General features: G+C 42.6%; 1 protein-coding gene across 1 annotated transcript in view; it reads right to left on the bottom strand.

Moving 5' to 3' along the window:
* The window catches only part of LOC149278390 (vitellogenin-like), a 33405-nt gene extending 12674 nt beyond the window's left edge, over window positions 1-20731 (bottom strand). Inside the window, exons 1-21 of the mRNA XM_089502009.1 lie at window positions 20689-20731; window positions 19778-19798; window positions 16220-16371; window positions 14564-14815; window positions 13385-13546; window positions 13142-13290; window positions 12678-12834; window positions 11595-11752; window positions 10869-11034; window positions 10172-10300; window positions 8694-8912; window positions 8009-8226; window positions 7817-7914; window positions 6902-7026; window positions 6398-6505; window positions 5903-6022; window positions 5520-5706; window positions 5349-5442; window positions 5066-5251; window positions 2308-2455; window positions 478-697 (exon numbers count right to left, since the gene is read on the bottom strand). Of these exons, the coding sequence (XP_089358135.1) occupies window positions 478-697; window positions 2308-2455; window positions 5066-5251; window positions 5349-5442; window positions 5520-5706; window positions 5903-6022; window positions 6398-6505; window positions 6902-7026; window positions 7817-7914; window positions 8009-8226; window positions 8694-8912; window positions 10172-10300; window positions 10869-11034; window positions 11595-11752; window positions 12678-12834; window positions 13142-13290; window positions 13385-13546; window positions 14564-14815; window positions 16220-16371; window positions 19778-19798; window positions 20689-20731 (3112 nt within the window). The remainder of the gene's footprint in view (window positions 1-477; window positions 698-2307; window positions 2456-5065; window positions 5252-5348; window positions 5443-5519; window positions 5707-5902; window positions 6023-6397; window positions 6506-6901; window positions 7027-7816; window positions 7915-8008; window positions 8227-8693; window positions 8913-10171; window positions 10301-10868; window positions 11035-11594; window positions 11753-12677; window positions 12835-13141; window positions 13291-13384; window positions 13547-14563; window positions 14816-16219; window positions 16372-19777; window positions 19799-20688) is intronic.
* Between the last annotated feature and the right edge of the window lie 2390 nt (window positions 20732-23121).

The raw sequence follows: 23121 nt of genomic DNA, 5'->3' as shown, positions 1-23121 counted from the left end.
TTTCAAATCCAGGAGTTAAAAGTCCGTACGAGCGACCGCAGAGACCTTTAAATCCTGGATCGGGGAGCCCAATAGTCAGGAGTTAAAGGTCCATAAGAGCGACTCTATTGGTCGCTGGCAGGGGCCTCCTCTAGCATCAACCAATTGGTTGATGCCAGAGCAGGCCCCTGCAGGCGACCAATAGAGTAGTTTGCACGGCCCTTTAACCCCTGACGGCGAACCTACGGCTTTCCGCTCCCATTAACCCCTGCGATGCTGAGTAGATAACGTAGGCTAGATGGGGAAGGGACCAGGGAGATTAGAAGACGAACATGAAGATTCTTCGTATACGTTTTGCCGTCGCCATGTTCGTTTCTTTGGTATTTGGACTGAACAACGAAAACGCAACCTTCGTGTCCCCCGAATACGAATGCACAAGTCTAACTTCTACCACATCTGCCGGGAAGCAGCACATTAGAATAAATTGAATGAAGTTACCTGGTTTAAATATAACATTCACCGAATGATCCCCGACCACGCTGTAAAGAGGACAGTCTCTGATGAACCCGGCGCTTGCAGACTTCTTCTCCAAACACATCTGAAACCCCAATTCCGTGGCTGCGTGACACGTGGAAAAGGCCAACGCGTGCGGATTTGGGATCGGCTGCTCCGTAAACCGCCCATTCGCCTCGGACAACGCTTCTCCTGAAAACTTTGCCTATTAAATAATCAGATTTAAGAAAAGAGAAACCGTTTGAAAAGATTCCAACTATTTTTGAATCAAAGACTTTTAAAAGGAACCTATTTCAGAAAAAGCGCGTCGGAGCTTCACGCGGATGCTTTGTTTTTACGTGTCAGTGAACTGTATGTTTTTCGCTAAGTGCGTTTCAACCTCAAGAAGCCGAGGAACCCGCTATTATTCTCCGGGGGGAAACGGAGGGGTTTTATTCAAGGAGACTGATTGAAAAATACGTTGTGAAACTTTGAAACAAATCTTTGTTGAAACCCCATGCTGTCCGAATCAGTATTAAACCACCACCTACGGCTTCCTCGCCGCGGCTCCGGTATCTACAAGAAAACACTTTTCCACAACTTTGTATTTTTTGTGACTTAAAGGGGAACAGATTATTTTTTTTTTTCAAAAATAATAATTTGAAATCATCAGTTATTTCACAAAACTCTCTTTTTCTGGGTTGAATGGAAACTCCAAATCCCTCGGTCCTTGCGGCCGGAAACTCTGATTCTTCTAATGGAGGATTTCGTTGTCATTTCGGCCAAAAAAAGACCATTTTAGGTTTAGGAGAGGTCGTCTCTCTTAGTTGGCAAAATGATGATGATGAGGATAGGGCAATAGTGGCTAAAAATGATGAGATGTTATACTTATAAAGTGTAAATAGGTATATCTGCAGGATTTTATTAGGTTTTCTGTTATATTATATATATAACATATATATATATATATATATTATTGTACTCTCCATGCTGGAAGGCTGTTCTAGGTATACATCACTGTATCATCCTTTCAGCAATAAACAGAATAAATCAGTTGGAATTCCCACTTTTTCATTAAGGATACCTAGCATGTTGTTAATTAAAGGGTTAGAAAATGATATTTTCTTTTAAGATGCAGTAGGGGTATCAGAATATGAAGAATGAAGACGACCCTGTCTGTGAAGACCATATTAATATTTAGGCAATAACCTTCTCTATATTTTTGTGCATTAACATAAAATATTCTGGATTTATATATTTTCCACATTTATTGTTTAAATTTCATATGGAAATTCCGCGTATGTCATGAATATTATAACGTGCAATCCCAATGACCACCACTAGGGGGAGAGGGTTGGCCAAGTGCCCCGAATGTATAGAGCCGCCGGCAGGCAGCGGAGGCAGAATTATAAACTGTTTTAATTTAGGAACCGCTGGTGTATAAATCAGATCCTCCATCCGTACCTGGATTAACGTAAAGAATTCATTTAGAAAAATGTAAATATAAATATCTTTGCCCCTGTATTGCCCCTTTAATGTCTATCGCCGTGTTTGGGTGGTCTCTTGTCCACCGTATGATTCGAGGAATTTGCGCAGGTTCTGTTGCGTCTCTACCTTACATTAACCCCTCGTAGAGGCTCTTTGTAGCGTTTGGTATAAGAGAGGCTTCCAAACTCATTATAAAGTAGAAAAGTTTCTTTTTCTGCTGTTTGCTTAAGGTTGATGTAAGAGGCGTACGGTTTGCGGCAAGTTTGGAAAAGTTGGAGTCCTTTTATTTGATTGTAAATCCTAAAGCAGAGGCCAATACCTATGGGCTGATAGTGTATTCTCTTTTACCTCTGTTACCGCTGAGTCCCCCGCTGACTCCGCTCTCAGATTGAAGACCTGCCTCGCTACATTTGGTTTCGTTCCAGGCGGCAGAACAGGAATCATTGTAAGTGCGGCTGTATCCTCCACGTTCCTTGTTACGGAGAATGCCTTTGACCTAAATATGAAACACAACGTTGCTCGTCTTAAAGAAATATTTGTAGTTGCCTTAAGAAAAAAAATATATAAACTTGCTTACTTTTTTTCTGGCGCTTTTAAATATTGTCTCTTTTTTTTTTCTTGTTTTCCCCAGTTATTCAGCTGGAATTGTGTGCTTTGTTTTGATATTTTTAGCTGGACGGAATGTTTAATTTTTTAACAATGGATACAAACAGAATTCCATCGTATTCTAATTCCAAGCGATATCGTTTCATTCTCTCTAACATTTGTTAATAAATTGTGTTTTAAATTATTAATGATCTCGCCCACTCTCCGCTGCACGCAACCTTGGTCCCAGTGAACACATGAAGAAAAAAGCAAATACTCAATTTTTAGCCCCGATCATCTGTTTTTCTTACATTATTTGTTATTCTAAATGTTATTTTGGGGGTTTTCGGTGTATCGCTGATAAAATATTCATTTAACACGTACTGTTCATAGCTTCTGTTTCTATGAGCTGCGCGGTACGGAAATGCACCTCGATGGGAGATGCGATGGAACCTGAGAAGTACGGGATAACCCGATATAAAACTCAAGGGCTATTTGCTAAATAACCATTTTACTCTATGCTGTTAGTGTGAGTGTGTGCGTTTATATTTGTTAGAATATGTGTGAATGTTATTGTATGGTGTTAGTATGACTGTGTGTTGGTGAATGTTATTGTATGGTGTTAGTATGAGTATGTGTGTTACTGAATGTTATTGTATGGTGTTAGTATAAGTGTGTGTTAGTGAATGTTATTGTATGGTGTTAGTATGAGTGTGTGTTAGTGAATGTTATTGTATGGTGTTAGTATAAGTATGTGTGTTACTGAATGTTATTGTAAGGTGTTAGTATGAGTGTGTGTTAGTGAATGTTATTGTATGGTGTTAGTATGAGTGTGTGTTAGTGAATGTTATTGTATGGTGTTAGTATGAGTATGTGTGTTACTGAATGTTATTGTATGGTGTTAGTATGAGTATGTGTGTTAGTGAATGTTATTGTATGGTGTTAGTATGAGTGTGTGTGTTACTGAATGTTATTGTTTCGTATTAGTATCAGAGTGTGTTAGTGTATGTTATTGTATGGTATTAGTATGAGTGTGTGTTAGTGAATGTTATTGTATGGTGTTAGTATGAGTGTGTGTTAGTGAATGTTATTGTATGGTGTTAGTATGAGTATGTGTGTTAGTGAGTGTTATTGTATGGTGTTAGTATGAGTATGTGTGTTAGTGAGTGTTATTGTATGGTATTAGTATGAGTGTGTGTTAGTGTATGTTATTGTATGGTATTAGTATCAGAGTGTGTTAGTGTATGTTATTGTATGGTGTTAGTATGAGTGTGTGTTAGTGAATGTTATTGTATGGTGTTAGTATGAGTATGTGTGTTAGTGAGTGTTATTGTATGGTGTTAGTATGAGTATGTGTGTTAGTGAGTGTTATTGTATGGTATTAGTATGAGTGTGTGTTAGTGTATGTTATTGTATGGTATTAGTATGAGTGTGTGTTAGTGAGTGTTTTTGTATGTATTAGTATGAGTGTGTGTTAGTGAATGTTATTGTATGTTGTTAGTATGAGTGTGTGTGTTACTGAAGGTTATTGTTTGGTATTAGTATAAGTGTGTGTTACTGAATGTTATTGTATGGTGTTAGTATGAGTGTGTGTGTTAGTGAGTGTTATTGTATGGTGTTAGTATGAGTATGTGTGTTGGTGAATGTTATTGTTTGGTATTAGCGTAAAGGTGTATGTATTTGTTAGCATATGTGTGTTATTGTATGGTGTTAGTATGAGTATGTGTGTTAGTGAGTGTTATTGTATGGTATTAGTATGAGTGTGTGTTAGTGAATGTTATTGTATGGTGTTAGTATGAGTGTGTGTGTTAGTGAGTGTTATTGTATGGTGTTAGTATGAGTATATGTGTTGGTGAATGTTATTGTTTGGTATTAGTGTGAAGGTGTATGTATTTGTTAGCATATGTGTGTTATTGTATGGTGTTAGAGTAAATGGATGATAAAGACCCCTGGGTACTCCTGCAGCTGCCCATTAAACGAGTGACCCCCTTTTGATATGGATGGTAGCCACAAGCATGCTGGGTAAAGGTGCAAACTTTTAATACAATATTCATTAAATAATATAATTTATTAAATTACATAATAATATAATCTGCAGATATACAGAAGGGAAATGTGGAAAAGGTAGCTAAACCTTGCTGCGCATGTCAGTTACCACCGGGCTTTAGCCCCAGATCTTTTTTGGATCTCGGCAACACCCCCTGGTGGGGCAATATGTACGGAGCCAATAAGCACAGCCTCTAGTTCCCAGGGGAGGACTGTCAGTGCTGCACCGGCGCTACGAGGAGATTGAGGGCTACAGAAGCAGGCCTGACCCAGGCAGCCGAGAAGACCGGAACATTCTGCGCTTCGGCAGCCATTTTATAGTTCTGATAATAAAAAGTTACCGAGGTTTACTTCACTTTTGAGGCGAAAAGAAACTCAGGGTTGGGCCCAGAATGGCGGGTTTAACCCTGCGAGCGCCGGCGCCGTTAGACTATTTCAGTATTTAATAGCCGTGCAAATATTTAATGTTTTTCACCTCAGTGAGACGACTTCATTTTCTTGGGCACTTGGGATGATGTCCAGTTTGAATTTCTTCTGATTGACATCAAACTCTGCGGCGATATTCGCGGGAAAGAAAATATTCACTTTTCCGTGGATTTCCAGGCCGGACTGAATGAGATCTGTATTCACTCCCATAGTAAATATGATATTTTTAGCCAAACTATAGAAATAAAAAAAAAGACAAAAAAAAGAATCCTGAATTGATTTTATTATTCACTTCCCGCCATATTGGTGAATATGTGTTATGGGGTACTTACCTCACAGAGGAGCTTAATTGCAGCCTTACGTTGGAATCTAGGAGCTGAACGATGTTGACGTCTTGGCTGGGGATGGGCGTAATGTGAGTCTGAGCTGCGAATCACAGGATTGACGTTAAGAATGAGGTTTAGACAGCGAAGGAATGAAAGCGCACACCGGCCGCGTCTCACCTTGGATCTCGGCGCGCGTGACGGAGGAATACCGCAGGCTCGTTTCCAGCGGCAGCCCCACGCACGTCGGCACAACGAGGCGGTTTTCGCTGGATAATAGCGGTTTGGACCACCGGATGTGCACGCCATTTTGGAGATGATTGACGGCCGTCTTTAACGTAGAATGTCCCTTTTCTCTGTAAAGTAACTGGAAAAATATATTGTATTCTAGATCTTATCGCCATGACATCATATCTCTATACTTTCTATCTGACATCACAAAGGGAAGCTGACATCGTACCATCTCTCCGGACGTGTGTGTCGGCGGCTACAATGTATCCGTTTTACGATGGTTAATCTTTACAATTTATTTAAAAAATAATCACACGAAAAGAGAATCCTACCTTAAATGCATCGTGCAAAGATTCCTTATCCAACTGATGAAAGAAAATCTCCTGGCCGAACATCTTGATGTAGGCCGATGCCAGGGGCTGCTTGGGGGGCAGTGGTTTCCACTCCGACAGCTGGAGCAAGAGAGAGAGACTACTGAAATACTTAAAACCTGGCAGATCGGCCCCCATCAGGCCCCCGTCTAGTCACCGTTTCTCCTGCTGTAAAGACTCAAACCTTAATCAGTCGTTGGTCTCGTCTTAGATTCAGGAGCCGTATGTCTATCCCATGCATGTTTAATACCCTCACTGTATTACCCTCTACCACCTCTGCTGGGAGGCTGTCCCACGTATCTACCCCCCTCTCAGTAAAGTAAAACTTCTTTACAATATATCTACTACAAAGATGGGAGCAAAAGCAGGAACCTTTTCCTAAAGGTTCAGATCTTTGTATTTCTGAGACCGTTTCGGATAATCTGGAAACTGCGTTTATTCATCATAATTTCTTACCTTTTTTAGCATATCTAGAATTTTTTTGACATTTTGCTCCCCGCCGTCGGGGGAGAATAAATGTTTGTTCGTCAGTAACTCCTGGAGTCCTTCAGCGTGAAAGCAAGTCTTAAAATGGAAAGAAATGCAAGAAGATAACGTTACAGACGGTGACGGTTAGTAACAGGTTAACTTCAAACTCGTTCCCATTCAGATTCGCTGCCCAAAAATATAAATTATCAAATTTCGACTCCAATTCTCCCTGAATTCATCTCATTTATTATTTTCGAATGACACCTCTTTATACGACGCCGTTTGTTTTGTTTTTTTATAGAATATGTCAATTCTCTGGAAAAAGTATTTAAAACATCAGCCCATAGAGAGGCGGCAGGCGGTGGATTCCGCAAATTTACCACCATTACTGAGACGAGCTTTACTTTTTTTTGTGTAAATTTAAAGGGCGATTTTGTGTCATTTAACCCCTGAGGGGCTCTTGTTTTACTTTTAATACGAAATAAATCTCACCTCGATCAAATCAATGAACGTTCCCATGAAGTGAGCTTTTACTCGGGACATCGCGCAAGACGGGATGAACTCTACATCATTGTACAAAAAATTTACTGTGGAAGAAATCCCGGCCATGAGCGAATCTGCGGAGAATGAAATAAACATTTCAGTAAATAAGTGATCCCCAAACATGTCAAATGGCCACGAAGGGGACACTTTTGGTTTTGGGGGGGGGGTGTGGTTAGAGGCGTGGCCGGGGTGGGGCTATGTGGGGGCATTTAAAAGAAGAATAATGGGGTTTAGGTACCCTGTTCCATTTATAAAGCGTTTCCTGCTGTTTCTATACACATTATCGGGACTTTTAGGGCCGTAGAACCCTGCGATCCCCTCATACCCAGCAAACATTCTGAGGGGCATCAGGGGGGAGAGAGGGGGCATCAGGGGAGGAGAGAGGGGCATCAGAGGAGGAGAGAGGGGCATTACAGGAGGAAAGAGGAGCAACAGCAGAGGAAAAAGGAGCACATAGGAAAGAAGAGGGGCATCAGGGGAGGAGAGAGGGGCATCAGGGGAGGAAAAAAGGGAGGAGAAGGGAGCCTGGGAGGTATGTACTACCCTGTAAGAGATTAACATGCACATTGTCATTAATATTTTGGGAAGTAGTTATAATCACCCCTATTTCAGACAAGACTTATTTATGGTTTTGAGTGTTTTTACTTATTTCTACATATATCTGTCTAGTGTCTGCTATGGCCGAGGTTTTTGGTTGTAGTAACACTGTTGCTGGATCCGTTCTGTGCTCCCTTTATATTCTTTCTCTTTTGCACACATATACTCAGGGTTTCTTGTGTTTGAGACTAAAGTTACCAGCTGTCCCTACCAGGGGTCAGAGGTGGGTGGGAGACGGAATTACCGCGCAGACCGCGTTTAAAATACCTTTAAAAATATCATAATGGAAGTTTTTGCTGTAACTGCTTCCGACGTTTCCGTATTTGCCTCTCAGAATCGTTACGGCCATCTTGAAAGCTGCAGATCTGGTGACAAAATGAGAAGTGATGAATTAGTATAATTACTGCGAAAATGCAGATTTTTGTTTAGGCCAAGCAGCTGATGAATGGATGGCATTACACGTCCTGCAGGTCCGGGGAGGAATCGCGGCTCATGCTTTCCAGGAGCGGAAATATAAATCCCGCCACTTGAGAGTTTACTTCTCGTAGTAAGATGTTCGTTAACGTCATCACCACTTCGGGAGGGGGCTTTGAGTCGAGAAGCACGGCCCCGGCGACCATGCGGATTAAGGGCTGCCCGTCGGGGTTTGCAAACAACTGGAGACAAATATCTCGGACCTGAATTGGGAAACGAGATGTTTATTTGAGAATTATTTGTATTAATTTACCATAAAGTCCCCAATATATGATTATTTTTTTAACGCATGTTGTAGTCCATTGTGCATGAAGTCTAATGCATTTTACTGCATGCAAATCGGTGCAGACATTCTTAGGTTATTGAAGTTAGAATTGGGAACGCCCCTTTTTTAAACTCCTCCCCCAGTTGCCTCTTCTGAAACCAGGAAGCATTCCCGTGTACACTTCTTGCACATGCTCAGTAGCACTCACTGAAGCAGCAGTCAATTGTACGCATGCTAGTGTTCACATAGAATGTGATTGGCTGCTGCAGTTGTATACACGCTAGGCATGCGCAGGAAATGTTCCCACGGATCATACACCCGAGCCGTTACCATTCTAGGAATCTGACGTTTTATTAAAATGCATCAAATCTTAGAAATTGCATTTGATGAAGTGTTGAGCGCTACCTTCTCGGGGTCTTTCAGCGCAATGTTCCTCAGGGCCGAGACGGCGACAGACTGGATCATAACAGGAAGCTGGGAAGCTGAGGATGAGAATCCTGGGAGGAATTTCTGAATCCGTTTCATACTTTGTGGCTCCCCTGAGTTTCCGAGAGCTTTCAGAGCGAGAATCATGTCTTCCTCATGAGCAGCGCTGGCCGCCTCTTCCAGAAGGTCATACATGGGCTACAGGGACAGACACGGTTTGGCGACAATCAGCGTGACTCTTTATACATTCTACTTTTAAGTTATTCAGATTTATATTTCCGGCTCCGACACCCTCCAAACGCGCAGCCGCGGCTTTTCATGCAAATCTGCTTCCCATGTTCCCTCAGTGCAGGCGGCATCGGAATCCTCCCAGCAGCATGAGCAGGAAGTTGGAAGCCGCTTCCTGTTCTCTCCCTCCCGTCAGCCCGAGCAGGAAGTCGTAAGCCGGTTAGTAAGTAAGTTGTAAGTAAGTTGACGGCGCATGCGCCTCTAGCGCTAGAGATTGTTTCCAGCCGCGCAGGTCCCTCTGTAACGCTATTATCACAGATATCTCAGGGCGACGGGAGATTTATACCCCGCGACGGGGCAGCAAGATGTCGGCTCCTGCATACAGCACAATGGGGGGGGGGGTAGAGTTTTTTTTTACATAATAATAAAAATACCTTGTTGTACAATGCTGCGGAATATGACGGCGCTATGTAAATCAATAATAATAGTTTTAATAAAATATCGGCACGCAGATCTCACAGAGGAGCCTCGTATTCTCATTATTTATTTTTTCGCAAACCCGACTCTGGATCCGGAGGATAAATTCTTTGGCTAATTCCCTCCGCCTGTAATTTACTGATGACTGAGGGGTCCTCGACCTTTTCTGATTCATTAAGTGCTTCTTTGATTATTCGACGTTGCCATTTTGCCTTTTTCCATAAAAAAGCAGGCGTTGTAAACAGCCTCCCCCAGTTATCCTGTCACCTCCGAGGGTCATTATTCACAGTCGGCTGCTTTCTGCTGCTAATTCCTGTAAATCCAACCCTCTAATTATCCAGCGAGGAAAGGAGGTTATTTTCCAATTCAGAAAAAAAAATAAGGCAAAACAACATAAACCAGCAAAATACTAATAAGGTTCCCAACGCAGCGCCCTATTTACTACAAAAAAATCCACAACATTCAGTCGTTGGTCTCGCTTTAGATTCAGGAGCCATATGCATATCCCACATATACCCACACTGCATTACCCTCTACCACCTCTGTTGGGCGGCTGTTCCACTTATCTACCACCCTCTCAGTAAAGTAAAACTTCCTTTCTTTCCATTTCAGTCTCTGATGCTCTAGTGTTAGATTCCGGTCTCTAAATTCCCTCCTGTCCTTTATTAACCCTTTTATGTGTGGTTGGAGTTCTCCTCTTCACAGGTAACATTAACCCTTTAACATTAACCCTTTAACTCCATAATCATTACCTGGAGCGCCCCCTCTGGGCACGGTTGGTCGCTTGGGCTGCAGATCTTTTGCACCAATGATCCATAGGCAAGGAAGGACACCTTCCGGAGAAGAGGCATTTTCTGCGATTTGATAACTGCCAGGAGGGACTAGAATATAAGATTACAGGTATTATTATTATTATTATTAGCACTATTATTATTATTATCTTTTATTTATATAGCGCCAACAATTTACACAGCGCTTCATACAATACATATATTCAAGACTAGAATACGGAATTAGCGAAAGTAATGGATGCGTTTATCCCAAAATACTCAACAATAATAATAAAATGCTTCAGTTTAATGAAAAAGAAAGCCTAAAACTCAATAAATTCGTACCAGATTAAAAAGTTTTCTAAATTATTTGTCTATTTTCTCTTTAAAAAAACCAAAAAACCAAAAAAAACCCCATTTATTTTATGATCATAAACAAAGTTTCTTTATTCTAAAAAGTTTGTTGCTACAAAATATCGAATGCATTCAGAGGATTATAGGAAATCCGCTGGGAAGAAGCATGAATATTCACCGCAGAGCATGCAGCAGATCGACATGCAGAGCATCGCATTGTTTAATATTAACGGGCGGCTGCATTTTTGGTTTTTCTTTTTTTTTTTTTTCCTATAAATAAACCCCGGAACGTTTCAGTTATTCGGGAGCCGTATCCGGCTCGTACCTTGGCTTCCGTCAGAGCCTCGTGATTGGCTTTGATCAGATGCAGAGCCAGAAGCGCGGCTTGGGTAGCCTCAAACTCGGTTAGATCTTTCTCATCAATTTTGTGTTTAAGGAACCTCAGTGTCAAAGGATTAGCGATGGCTGGGATTGCATCTAAAATCCAGCGCCTGGAGGCATGAAAGAGAAGAGAGAAAAAATACAGAAACAATGATTAAAGTCGACTCGTCGTGAAAAACTTTGCATTATTCAATAGAGCAGAAAATTCCATTTGGACTTTTTTGACAGTTTTTTTTTCCACGTCTCTGAAATTCTTAATAACTTATTTCGATCTTACTGCCCTAAAACCTATAATGTGATTGGAATTTTTTTTGGGGGGGGACATATAATCCGAGTCCTGCTCCAGTTATCAAATACGTTGTAGTGTCAGCCAATCAGAGAAAGGAGGCCATATAGAAATTGGGACAAAGTTCAATGAGCAGCCAATCAGGAAGGGAAAGCCCGGGACAAATGGAGGTTCATGTAAATTGAATGGTTTTTTTTGCAAAAATCTACTTTCTGCTGCTTTATTTACTTTCTGGGGAGGAAAGAGAAATTCCAGTTGCATATAGAGACTGGCAACATTAAATAGGGACACTTGGCAGGCATGGTATTTTACATTTTTGTTTATTTTTCACCGATTTCACCGAAATTCCATGAAAATATTTTTATACAAAAGGACGCGTTTTACCTGTAATCCTGCTTCGATGAAAATTGTTTCCATAGCGCCTCGATCTCCCCGTAACTCGCCGCCCGTAGATGGTAAACGAGTTCGACGAATTTCTCCGGGGACTCTTTAGCGGCAAATCCCTCAAAATGTTTTACTAGGTGGTTGAGAAGTTCAATTATCTGCAAATATGAAAAACGGGGAGAAAAAAATCCATAGGGATGATTATCAGCAGCAAAATATCTCCATAAAGCTTGCGTTTATTATAACATCATTCAAATATATACCGCGTCCTACAGCAAAACCGCGCCGTTTCTATGTAAATTTCCACCCGAGCCCCTACTTCAAGAATGCATTAAGAATCTTATGCTTTAACCCATTAAATGCCAGCGGGGTGCACAATGAAATCCTCTCTCATACTTGAGATCTTAAAATGTGGCAGATCGGCCCCCATTCGGCCCGTCTGGTCTCCTGTTTCTCCTTCTGTAAAGACTCAAACCTTAATCAGTCGTTGGTCTCGTCTTAGATTCAGGAGCCGTATGTCTATCCCATGCATGTTTAATACCCTCGCTGTATTACCCTCTACAACTGCTGCTGGGAGGCTGTCCCACTTATCTACCACCCTCTCAGTAAAGTAAAAACGAAAAAAGTGTATTATTTTATAGAACTATATGGCCAAACAATGACATTAATACATGTATGTTCTATACTTTAAAAAAATATATTTATAGAAATATTAAATATATATATAAAATATAGTTTTAATAATATTATTAATAATACATATTAAATATATAATAAATAGTGCATTTACTTAAAATAAAAATATATTTATAGGTATATATTAAATATATTTATAATAATATGATATATTTATCTATATAAAAATATTTATTATAAATAATACATATTTAATATATAATAAATAATAAATTACAAATATTTTAGATATATTTATAGAAATATTGAGTATATATTAAATATATTTATAATAATATGATATATATATATATATATATAATTAATTAATAATACATATTAAATAAATAATAAATATCACACATATTTTAAACCGGGGTAGGGGTGACGATCCCGAATGTCACTTACCCGAGTCTCTGTATTTTGCGCTTGTAAGAACTGAACAGGAGCCGCGATCAGCTCGCTCGGGAAGTGATATCGCAGCGAGACTTTCTCCGAATAGTCATTATTATCCACGGGCGATGAATACGCGCGATCTTCAACGGCAGCCAAAACCAGCCGCTGCCTGCCGGCAGAGAATGATATTGGGGCGATATTGGCAATTTTATCATGCTTTTTAATAATGCCATTTTAATCATTTTTTTTCCAGTTACCAAATTTCTCTGATTTCTTTTAAATAATAAACATTTTGCTGTTTCCTCAAGGAAGAACGCAGGTTAAATTCAATTTTTTATCCCTGAAAACAGGGTAAGTTATCAATTCATATTTAATACTTAATATGAAATCATTATTAATATTTATTACAAAATCATTATTATTTTGTAAAATTAAACTTTTGATGCAGAGTTTTTGGAACGGGGTAATTTTTATACCTGGCTTCCAGGACGGCCGCTCCATCGATCTCATTAAACGGGGTGAACTGGTGGACTTCGTGTACCGCCGCCTCCTGCAGGACATACCCCACTCCCATAACCCTCAGCTTGTAGTTGTAAGTAGCCGTGGCGCGGGAATTTTTGTTTCTCTCGAGTCAAAAAGGAGTGACAAAAAGTTACAATTTTCACAAAAAGGAATTATCGGGATATTATTGTTACCGTCTCGCAAGCAGAGGATCCTACCTGTCGGCAGGTGGCGCATGGATGGAAATACGCGTTCCCGCTAACCATCCGCGCTCTGTCCTTACAGTCGTTTAGGTCTTTGGATTTGGTGACAGATAACGTATTACCTTTCGCATCCTTGTCAATCGTGTAACTCGTGTGGCAGGTTCCGCCAATCCCTCGCTGACCAATGAAAAAGGGGGACACTACATTTTAACTTACTGTTACCCATACAACTTTACGGGGAGGAATAAACGCAATAAGGTCATGTGCAACAAAAGATAGAAATGTGCATTAACCCAACAGAAAACATGAACAGCAATTCTTCCGCCACTCTTTCCCCCCGTCCCGCCGCGCTCTACCTCCGTCCCACTTTTTGGAACAGCTCAGATGAACTCAGGGTTCATTCCGCATGTCGGGGATATTGGTGAATGAATACAGAGTTCTGCACATGCACAGTAGCTCTGCTAGTTTGAGTGACACTCTACCTCCCAAGCTCCACCCCCTGGTGTCCCGATTCACCGGGGGTAGAAGTTAGGAGTCGTCCAATAGGGCGATCCGCCTAGTCGGCCCGGGTAGGACACACCGCTGTTGATCAGACCTGAAAACGCCAACATTATCTACGTATGAATAGGGGCAAAATTTGCTATAATTAAAAATGATTTCTGGGAAGGATTTCAGGGCTTTAAAAGTCACCCAAATGACATAAATGCACCGAGAATTTCTATTGGCTCTTCCAAAAGTCTCCAGTTTGCCAAATACATGTATTTCTGAAGCCGTGTGTCAGCCGGGAGTCTGGATTCGGCCCGTTAGACGTTAGTTAACACCGTTAGCACGAGCTAAATGGGCTGCACGTGGCTGGGACTCTTGGACGGCTGACGCTCCCTTTCCAGGTGCCGTCCGAACATTAAAAACCCTTCCAATTTCTAGATCGGTCACATGACTTGTTCAGTGAAAAAATTCTGATTGCATATTTTATTGATTTGTGCCAGAAAGTGAATTAAAATACCCCCTCAACCTGCGAACATCACGAACGGATACAATGTATCATCCCCCACACACACACGCGACTCGGCACAGCTGCGGCTCGTCGGCACACGTAATTAGAACCATATTTTATGTGCCGGAGGACAGACAAGAGCACCAAAAAAAGGGAAATTAAGAGAAAAATCTAATATTTCGGTAAAAATGTGTCCTTACCTCTTGCAAACTATACACATTTTGTGTCTTTTTCATGGTGACCTGCAGGATGGTCAGCATTCCGCGGTAAATATTAACCACGGTGTCCGACACGCCTTCCGGAATAAATATATCTCCGACCTGACCGTCGCCGTACTCGAATTTTATCGGTCTGCTGAGTTGCCTCTTCAGAGCCTGGGTCAGCTTCGGAGAACTGATGAAGGAATCTTTGGGCCAAATGCCATTAAATTGTTGAATTTCTAGATCAGAAATCTAAAAATTAAAAAATAGATAAATTAGAATTTAGTTAAAAATAATAGTATATCCTTTTCAGGGGAGAAAATTGTTCTGAGAATTAATTTTTTTATTTTTTTAATAATAAAAAAAATGTTGGAGGGTGTGGCCAGGTATGTGGGCGAGTCCAGTGGACAATTGGCTCCAGTCAGAATACACCCCTTGGCGACCCACAGTGGGTGTGGCTTGAAGAATAAAATAAATAGATTTAAAAACAAAAAAGAATGTTTTAATTATTTCAGAGAGCTGACTTTCCATTCTAAAGTAATTGTCAGCTACGCAATGGGGCTTATTCACTAAATAATGAGTTGAGATTTAAGTAGGCATTATATGGAGCCGACGTTGGCTGGAGCCGGCCTTTCATAATATTTATTCAATGCTGTGACCTTCAATATGGCTGAAAATTAATATTTTGGAAGAAAACATGAGAAACTTTCAACTATTTTAGGGCCTTTAAATAATATCAAAATGAAGCATTTCCAGTTAAAATAAATTATAAAATAAAACATTAATAAAAAAAAAACAAAACAAGAGTTTGGAGGATAGAAAAGCTGTTCTGTGTCAAAAGTAGTAGTTGCATAAACTGACCTTCTGGAGTGGGTGGGAAGTTAAATATGGCAGGCAGAGACCATTTGAGTGCAGACTTTAATTTATACGAGCTTCAACATAAAAATAATACAGTGTCTGGCTACAAACATTACAAATATTATTTTTATTTATTTATGTTTATGTTATTTATTAATAATAATAATAATTAAATGTTATATAAATAAATAAATATTATTCGTTATTATTATTTATATTGTTTTATTGATTTATATAGCGCCGTCATAGTCTGCAGGGCTGTACAATGGGAAGAGTAAGGATATACAGTATACAGACAATATGATAATAGAGATAAGTGGTATACAGGCGTTAGCGGCCCCTGTGTGTTTGTGCATGCGCGCGTCAGTGTGCCTTCGTGACGCCATAAACGTGTTTTGCGTTATATATTATTATATCGGCTGTTTGCACCGCTCTCTGTGCAGCTGTATAATAAGCACACGCATGCACGTAACGCAAGCCGCGCATGTTAACGTGTTCATCTCATCTGCGGAGACGGGGAGGCAAATGATTAAATCATAGACTTGTGTTCATTTTCTGAGCAATTGAATCGATCCAATGAAGGGTTTTTTGTTTAGTTTTCCTTTGTGTTGCTAAAGCGGAAAGCAGAACAAATCCGTTAAGTCCGCGCCGGCTCGATCGTTATCTGGCATATGCAAGAAATTCAATCAAAGGCACTTCCTAAAATAATAGATGTAATTGGCTCCTGCGAGTATAGCGGAAAACGCAACTTTTCTCTCCGTCCCAAAAATGAAGAAAACGCGCAAACTTTTTTCTTACCTTCAGGAGATGGAGCCGCGGGCCGGTGCTGCTGATCTCCAACTTACACTTCAGCTTCACCCCGGACCTCGCCAGCCCGGCGTCCGGCATCCCGGTCAGAAGCAGCCCATCATAGTGATAGAGAAACGTCTTACTGGTGGGAAACACTGGCTCTGCAAACCAATCCATCAATATTATTTATTGTTTTATATAGCGCCATCAAATTCCATAGCGCTGTACAATGGGTGGACATAACAAGTGGTATATAACATAACAAACTGACTAACAGAGACAACAGGTGAGGAGGACCCGGCTCAAACGATATAAACACCAGAAGGCTTCGTATCGCCGCCCCCCCCCTACGTCATTTAATAAATATCCCGATATATGATTGCTATGAGACATTAAAATTACATGAAATGGATCAGAAATCCAGCGCAGACGGGGTTAATGTTGTAAATGACTATTGTTGCTGGAAACGGCTGGTTTTTAATGGAATCTCTCAATAGGCGAACAGATGCCCTTTATCACTCCCATCACTCCTGTGTTCCAATGGCCCTTTATCACTCCCATCACTCCTGCGTTCCAATGGCCCTTTATCACTCCCATCACTCCTGCGTTCCAATGGCCCTTTATCACTCCCATCACTCCTGCGTTCCAATGGCCCTTTATCACTCCCATCACTCCTGCGTTCCAATGGCCCTTTATCACTCCCATCACTCCTGCGTTCCAATGGCCCTTTATCACTCCCATCACTCCTGCGTCCCAATGGCCCTTTATCACTCCCATCACTCCTGTGTCCCAATGGCCCTTTATCACTCCCATCACTCCTGCCTTCCAATGGCCCTTTATCACTCCCATCACTCCTGTGTTCCAATGGCCCTTTATCACTCCCATCACTCCTGTGTCCCAATGGCCCTTTATCACTCCCATCACTCCTGTGTCCCAATGGCCCTTTATCACTCCCATCACTCCTGTGTTCCAATGGCCCTTTATCACTCCCATCACTCCTGTGTTCCAATGGCCCTTTATCACTCCCATCACTCCTGCGTTCCAATGGCCCTTTATCACTCCCATCACTCCTGCGTCCCAATGGCCCTTTATCACTCCCATCACTCATGTGTCCCAATGGCCCTTTATCACTCCCATCACTCCTGTGTCCCAATGGCCCTTTATCACTCCCATCACTCCTGCGTCCCAATGGCCCTTTATCACTCCCATCACTCCTGTGTCCCAATGGCCCTTTATCACTCCCATCACTCCTGTGTCCCAATGGCCCTTTATCACTCCCATCACTCCTGTGTTCCAATGGCCCTTTATCACTCCCATCACTTCTGGGTTCCAATGGCCCTTTATCACTCCCATCACTCCTGCGTTCCAATGGCCCTTTATCACTCCCATCACTCCTGCGTCCCAATGGCCCTTTATCACTCCCATCACTCATGTGTCCCAATGGCCCTTTATCACTCCCATCACTCCTGCGTTCCAATGGCCCTTTATCACTCCCATCACTCCTGTGTCCCAATGGCCCTTTATCACTCCCATCACTCCTGCGTCCCAATGGCCCTTTATCACTCCCATCACTCCTGTGTCCCAATGGCCCTTTATCACTCCCATCACTCCTGTGTCCCAATGGCCCTTTATCACTCCCATCACTCCTGTGTTCCAATGGCCCTTTATCACTCCCATCACTTCTGGGTTCCAATGGCCCTTTATCACTCCCATCACTCCTGGGTTCCAATGGCCCTTTATCACTCCCATCACTCCTGTGTTCCAATGGCCCTTTATCACTCCCATCACTCCTGTGTTCCAATGGCCCTTTATCACTCCCATCACTCCTGTGTTCCAATGGCCCTTTATCACTCCCATCACTCCTGGGTTCCAATGGCCCTTTATCACTCCCATCACTCCTGTGTCCCAATGGCCCTTTATCACTCCCATCACTCCTGTGTCCCAAATGGCCCTTTATCACTCCCATCACTCCTGTGTTCCAATGGCCCTTTATCACTCCCATCACTCCTGGGTTCCAATGGCCCTTTATCACTCCCATCACTCCTGGGTTCCAATGGCCCTTTATCACTCCCATCACTCCTGTGTTCCAATGGCCCTTTATCACTCCCATCACTCCTGTGTTCCAATGGCCCTTTATCACTCCCATCACTCCTGTGTCCCAATGGCCCTTTATCACTCCCATCACTCCTGCGTTCCAATGGCCCTTTATCACTCCCATCACTCCTGTGTCCCAATGGCCCTTTATCACTCCCATCACTCCTGGGTTCCAATGGCCCTTTATCACTCCCATCGCTCCTGGGTTCCAATGGCCCTTTATCACTGCCATCGCTGCTGTGTTCCAATGGCCCTTTATCACTCCCATCACTCCTGTGTCCCAATGGCCCTTTATCACTCCCATCACTCCTGTGTCCCAATGTCCCTTTATCACTCCCATCACTCCTGGGTTCCAATGGCCCTTTATCACTCCCATCACTCCTGTGTTCCAATGGCCCTTTATCACTCCCATCACTCCTGTGTTCCAATGGCCCTTTATCACTCCCATCACTCCTGTGTCCCAATGGCCCTTTATCACTCCCATCACTCCTGCGTTCCAATGGCCCTTTATCACTCCCATCACTCCTGTGTCCCAATGGCCCTTTATCACTCCCATCACTCCTGGGTTCCAATGGCCCTTTATCACTCCCATCGCTCCTGGGTTCCAATGGCCCTTTATCACTGCCATCGCTGCTGTGTTCCAATGGCCCTTTATCACTCCCATCACTCCTGTGTCCCAATGGCCCTTTATCACTCCCATCACTCCTGTGTCCCAATGTCCCTTTATCACTCCCATCACTCCTGTGTCCCAATGGCCCTTTATCACTCCCATCACTCCTGTGTCCCAATGTCCCTTTATCACTCCCATCACTCCTGTGTCCCAATGGCCCTTTATCACTCCCATCACTCCTGTGTCCCAATGGCCCTTTATCACTCCCATCACTCCTGTGTCCCAATGGCCCTTTATCACTCCCATCACTCCTGTGTTCCAATGGCCCTTTATCACTCCCATCACTCCCGTGTTCCAATGGCCCTTTATCACTCCCATCACTCCTGTGTTCCAATGGCCCTTTATCACTCCCATCACTCCTGTGTTCCAATGGCCCTTTATCACTCCCATCACTCCTGTGTTCCAATGGCCCTTTATCACTCCCATCGCTCCTGGGTTCCAATGGCCCTTTATCACTCCCATCACTCCTGTGTTCCAATGGCACGTTGTGTTGATTGATGGTTAGAAAACCCTTTTGTAATTATGTTACAGCCAGAAATGTCCTTGTTTTCCATGAAAACAGCTGAGTGACCCCAAACTTTTCGGTCGTGTATATACACTTACCTCCTCCCCCTGATTGTATCTGCATGTTTACCTAGTCCCTACTACTACTTAGACTGTAAGCTCTAAGGGGCAGGACCTCCTTCCCCAATGTATTCAAACCTATAGACCCGGAAACGAAGCCCAGAGATCGAGATAATTCTACAGCGTTAGATGGTTTGTCAAAAATTGTTACTTAAAAAGTATCGGTACTCAGTACTCACCGTAACGGGGGGACGAACTTCCTGCGAACACCAAAAAAAAACAATTCAAAAATAAAACACCATGTTTTCTGTTATTAGGAGATACAAAGTTTTATGCAGTAAATATCTCAACAAAAACACTTTCTTCTCCTATATAATAAACCCGATATTACGGGGTACAAGCGAGGCTGCGCCCCCAAACCAATGAAAGCCTTACGAGCCCCTCACCAAAAACTCACCCTCTGAAATTAAAATCAATCAGAAACAAACAAACAAACAAACAAACAAACATGTAAACATCTCGGATGCCTGTGAGGTCCAAACTTGCTCAGGCAGCTTTTCGGGTTTTATTATTATTATTATTATTTATAATCTTTTATTTATACAGAGATAACAATTTATTCAGTGATTCTTTGGATTTCTGGAAGTTTTGAGTTATTACTAGCAGAATCTTTTTTCTCCAATTAACCCCTCGCACTGATTTGCACCCTGCCCCCTAAACACAGGAACCTAAAGTTTTCTGGCACATCGGCCCCATTCGGCCCCCGTCTTGTCTGCCGTTTCTCCTGCTGTTACGACTCAAACCTTAATCAGTCGTTGGTCTCGTCTTAGATTCAGGAGCCGTATGTCTATCCCATGCATGTTTAATCCCCTCACTGTATTACCCTCTACCACTTCTGCTGGGTGGCTCTTCCACTTATCCACCACCCTCTCAGTAAAAGTAAAACTTCCTTCCATTCCATCTCAGTCTCTGACTCTCTAGTGTTAGATTCTGGCCTCTTGTTGTAACTTTTCTCCTCCTTTGGAATAAATTCCCTCCCGTCCTGTGTTTAACCCCTTTACGTACGATAATAAAGAAGGATACAGATCTTTTATACATTCTACACACTGACGCCTTGGTGTATTTTCCCTCTGCTGCCCCTTTAACTCACCTGCAGCCCCGGCGAGCGTCAGGGCGAACAGGATGATCCACATATTGGGAAAAAATACTGAATTCCATCCTTGGACTCAACTTTATATAGAAGGTCAGCGCGATCTGGACTTTTTTTGTTTATTCATGAATAAACAGATCGTGAAAGAAACAAACGGGGCAAATAGCTCTGCGACCGTCTGTAACGCTGCCAGCGCCGGGGGCACATTGGGGGTCTGCGCATTTACTGACGGTTACATTTTTATGCGTGAATCCAGCTATTTATAATCCTAACGTGATCCACGCTCTTATAGTATATGATATACTGTTTATATACTTTGTTATTACCTTGCAGGTGGTCAGAATAGTTATTTTTATCCCCGGAATTATGTTATGTTCTGAGCTTTGCCAATTTCTCTGTAACTGCACTGTTGGAGTCTGTCTCTCCATGAACTTCCAGTACTTAGAGAGTCTGACAGGGTGATTGAGACTGAGCCATTCTATTGTTGCCCATCAGTGACTGCTTTTGTGATATTTTTCATGAGAAATTATGAATTAAGCAAACAAACAGAAAAATCTATTTTTAGACATCTAATTTTACACCAAGCAGGCAGAGGGGCCACAGCTCTAGTTAGACCCGAGAACCTGCCAGTCCTCAACCATCCCAGCCGGGAAGATGCAGCCCAGGAAGACTTTTCAGCCATGGGAGGTATAAACAGGACTAGCAGTTCTGCTTCACCACGGGAGCCCAGCCAAAAGGCTTAGAAGAAGAACCAATCAGCACTCAGCTCGTTCTGGGCCCCTTTGGTGAAAACCAGCTGCCCCAACCATAAAATGAGCCTAAAAAGACATCACGATGGGAGTGTGACTGGGAATGAAGATTTCAACCAATCACATAAGTTATGGTGAGTAAAGGTGATGGAAATCCCTTCCACTTAAAATTAAGCGGGTAGTAGAAGTATTATTATTAAACCCTCATCTACTCTTCCTGAGTTTTGTGTAAAGTCCTGTACAGCGGGGCAATTGCTTTCCAGGGATCCGTGTAAAAAGTGGATATAGATGCAAAAGGTGATAATCGTTGACCTTATTTGCATGCGCCGACCCAGAATACCTTGTGGTTGTAGCAGCACCATGAGATTTCTGAGGGAAAAATAAGCCCTCTGGTGTCTGTAGATGAGGGTTTAATAATTGGTTTTATAATCCTACGTCCAGCAAAAGAGGTGGAACAGCAGCTTTAATATTGCCCTCCCACACACTGACACCCTAACTTCACAGAAAATGAGGACTAAATGATGTGGTTGTGGTCTGGCTCAACACCAGCAGCAAGATGGGGAATGACAGAGGGGGTTTTTATATTTACTCTGAAGGGTTGTTGTTTTGCTTGCAGGAGGCTCAGACTGATCTGTTGGTGGAAAATTTTCCTCTTTAATGGCACAAATGAACTAAAACTTGAGATTCCCCGTGAGGGACGCACCGCAGGACGAGCGTCTCTTGGATCTCACCCCAAGTGTAACGGGGAGTCCAGACGTGGACCTCATTACTTACTGGGCGTTGGAATGATTCCAGTTGTTCACCTGTGGTGAGGTCTGTCAAGGCTTGTTACATGGTTGGGATAGCTGGTTTTCACCAAAGGAGCCTAGAATGAGCTGAGTGCTGACTGCAGGGGCTCCTAGGGGCCGTTCAGCTTGGTTCTTCTACTAAGCCTTTTGGCTGGGCTCCCGTGGTAAAGTAGAACTGCTAGTCCTGTTTATACCTCCTGGGCTGCATCTTCCCGGCTGGGATGGTTGAGGACTGGCAGGTTCCCGGGTCTGAAGGGGCCGCTGTATGCGGTTCTCTGGTCTAACTAGATGGAGCTGTGCCCCCTCTGCCTGCTTGGTATAAAATTAGATGTCCAAAAATAGATTTATTTTTCTGGGTATGTTTTATTTGTTGGTTATTCTGCTTTCAAAATGTCCCAAAACACACGTTTCGCTCCCATGTGGGCTCTCTGTGTTTTCCGATCGTTACTTACATCTGGGGCAAATCTCATCCTCAATTACTGCGTCCTGCAGCACAGCTCTGAGGGTCTCTATCTGTCTCCCTCTAAATGGTATCAGTTTGGGTGCAGATGGTTGGAATCCCCTTTTCTCTTTGTGGTTCCCCCTGGATGGAGCCCTTACATCTGTAACAGAATATCTCTCCATTTGGGACTGTCACGGAAGCTGCTCTGAGTTGGGGGGCGTCTGGAGGCTGTATTTCCCGTTATAGACAGTGGACCCCTGGATTGCATTACATACTTCCAGCAGGTGACAGCGGGCACTAATCGCAGTACAATATCTGGTTCCTCTGCTTGGATTTATGTTTAAGTCACCCTGTATCTGATTAGGGGGTACAGAGTGGCAATGGTGAGAGAGTTTTCCCCTTCCTCCTGCCTGTCTGGCCAGTATTATTGGTTCTGATGGCAGGATTATGTTTG

This window comes from Sceloporus occidentalis, unplaced genomic scaffold, assembly GCF_023333645.1.
Source record: "Sceloporus occidentalis isolate IW3139 unplaced genomic scaffold, rSceOcc1.0.p SCAF_190, whole genome shotgun sequence".
Taxonomy (NCBI): Eukaryota; Metazoa; Chordata; class Lepidosauria; order Squamata; family Phrynosomatidae; genus Sceloporus; species Sceloporus occidentalis.
This window is presented reverse-complemented; position numbering and strand designations above follow the sequence as displayed.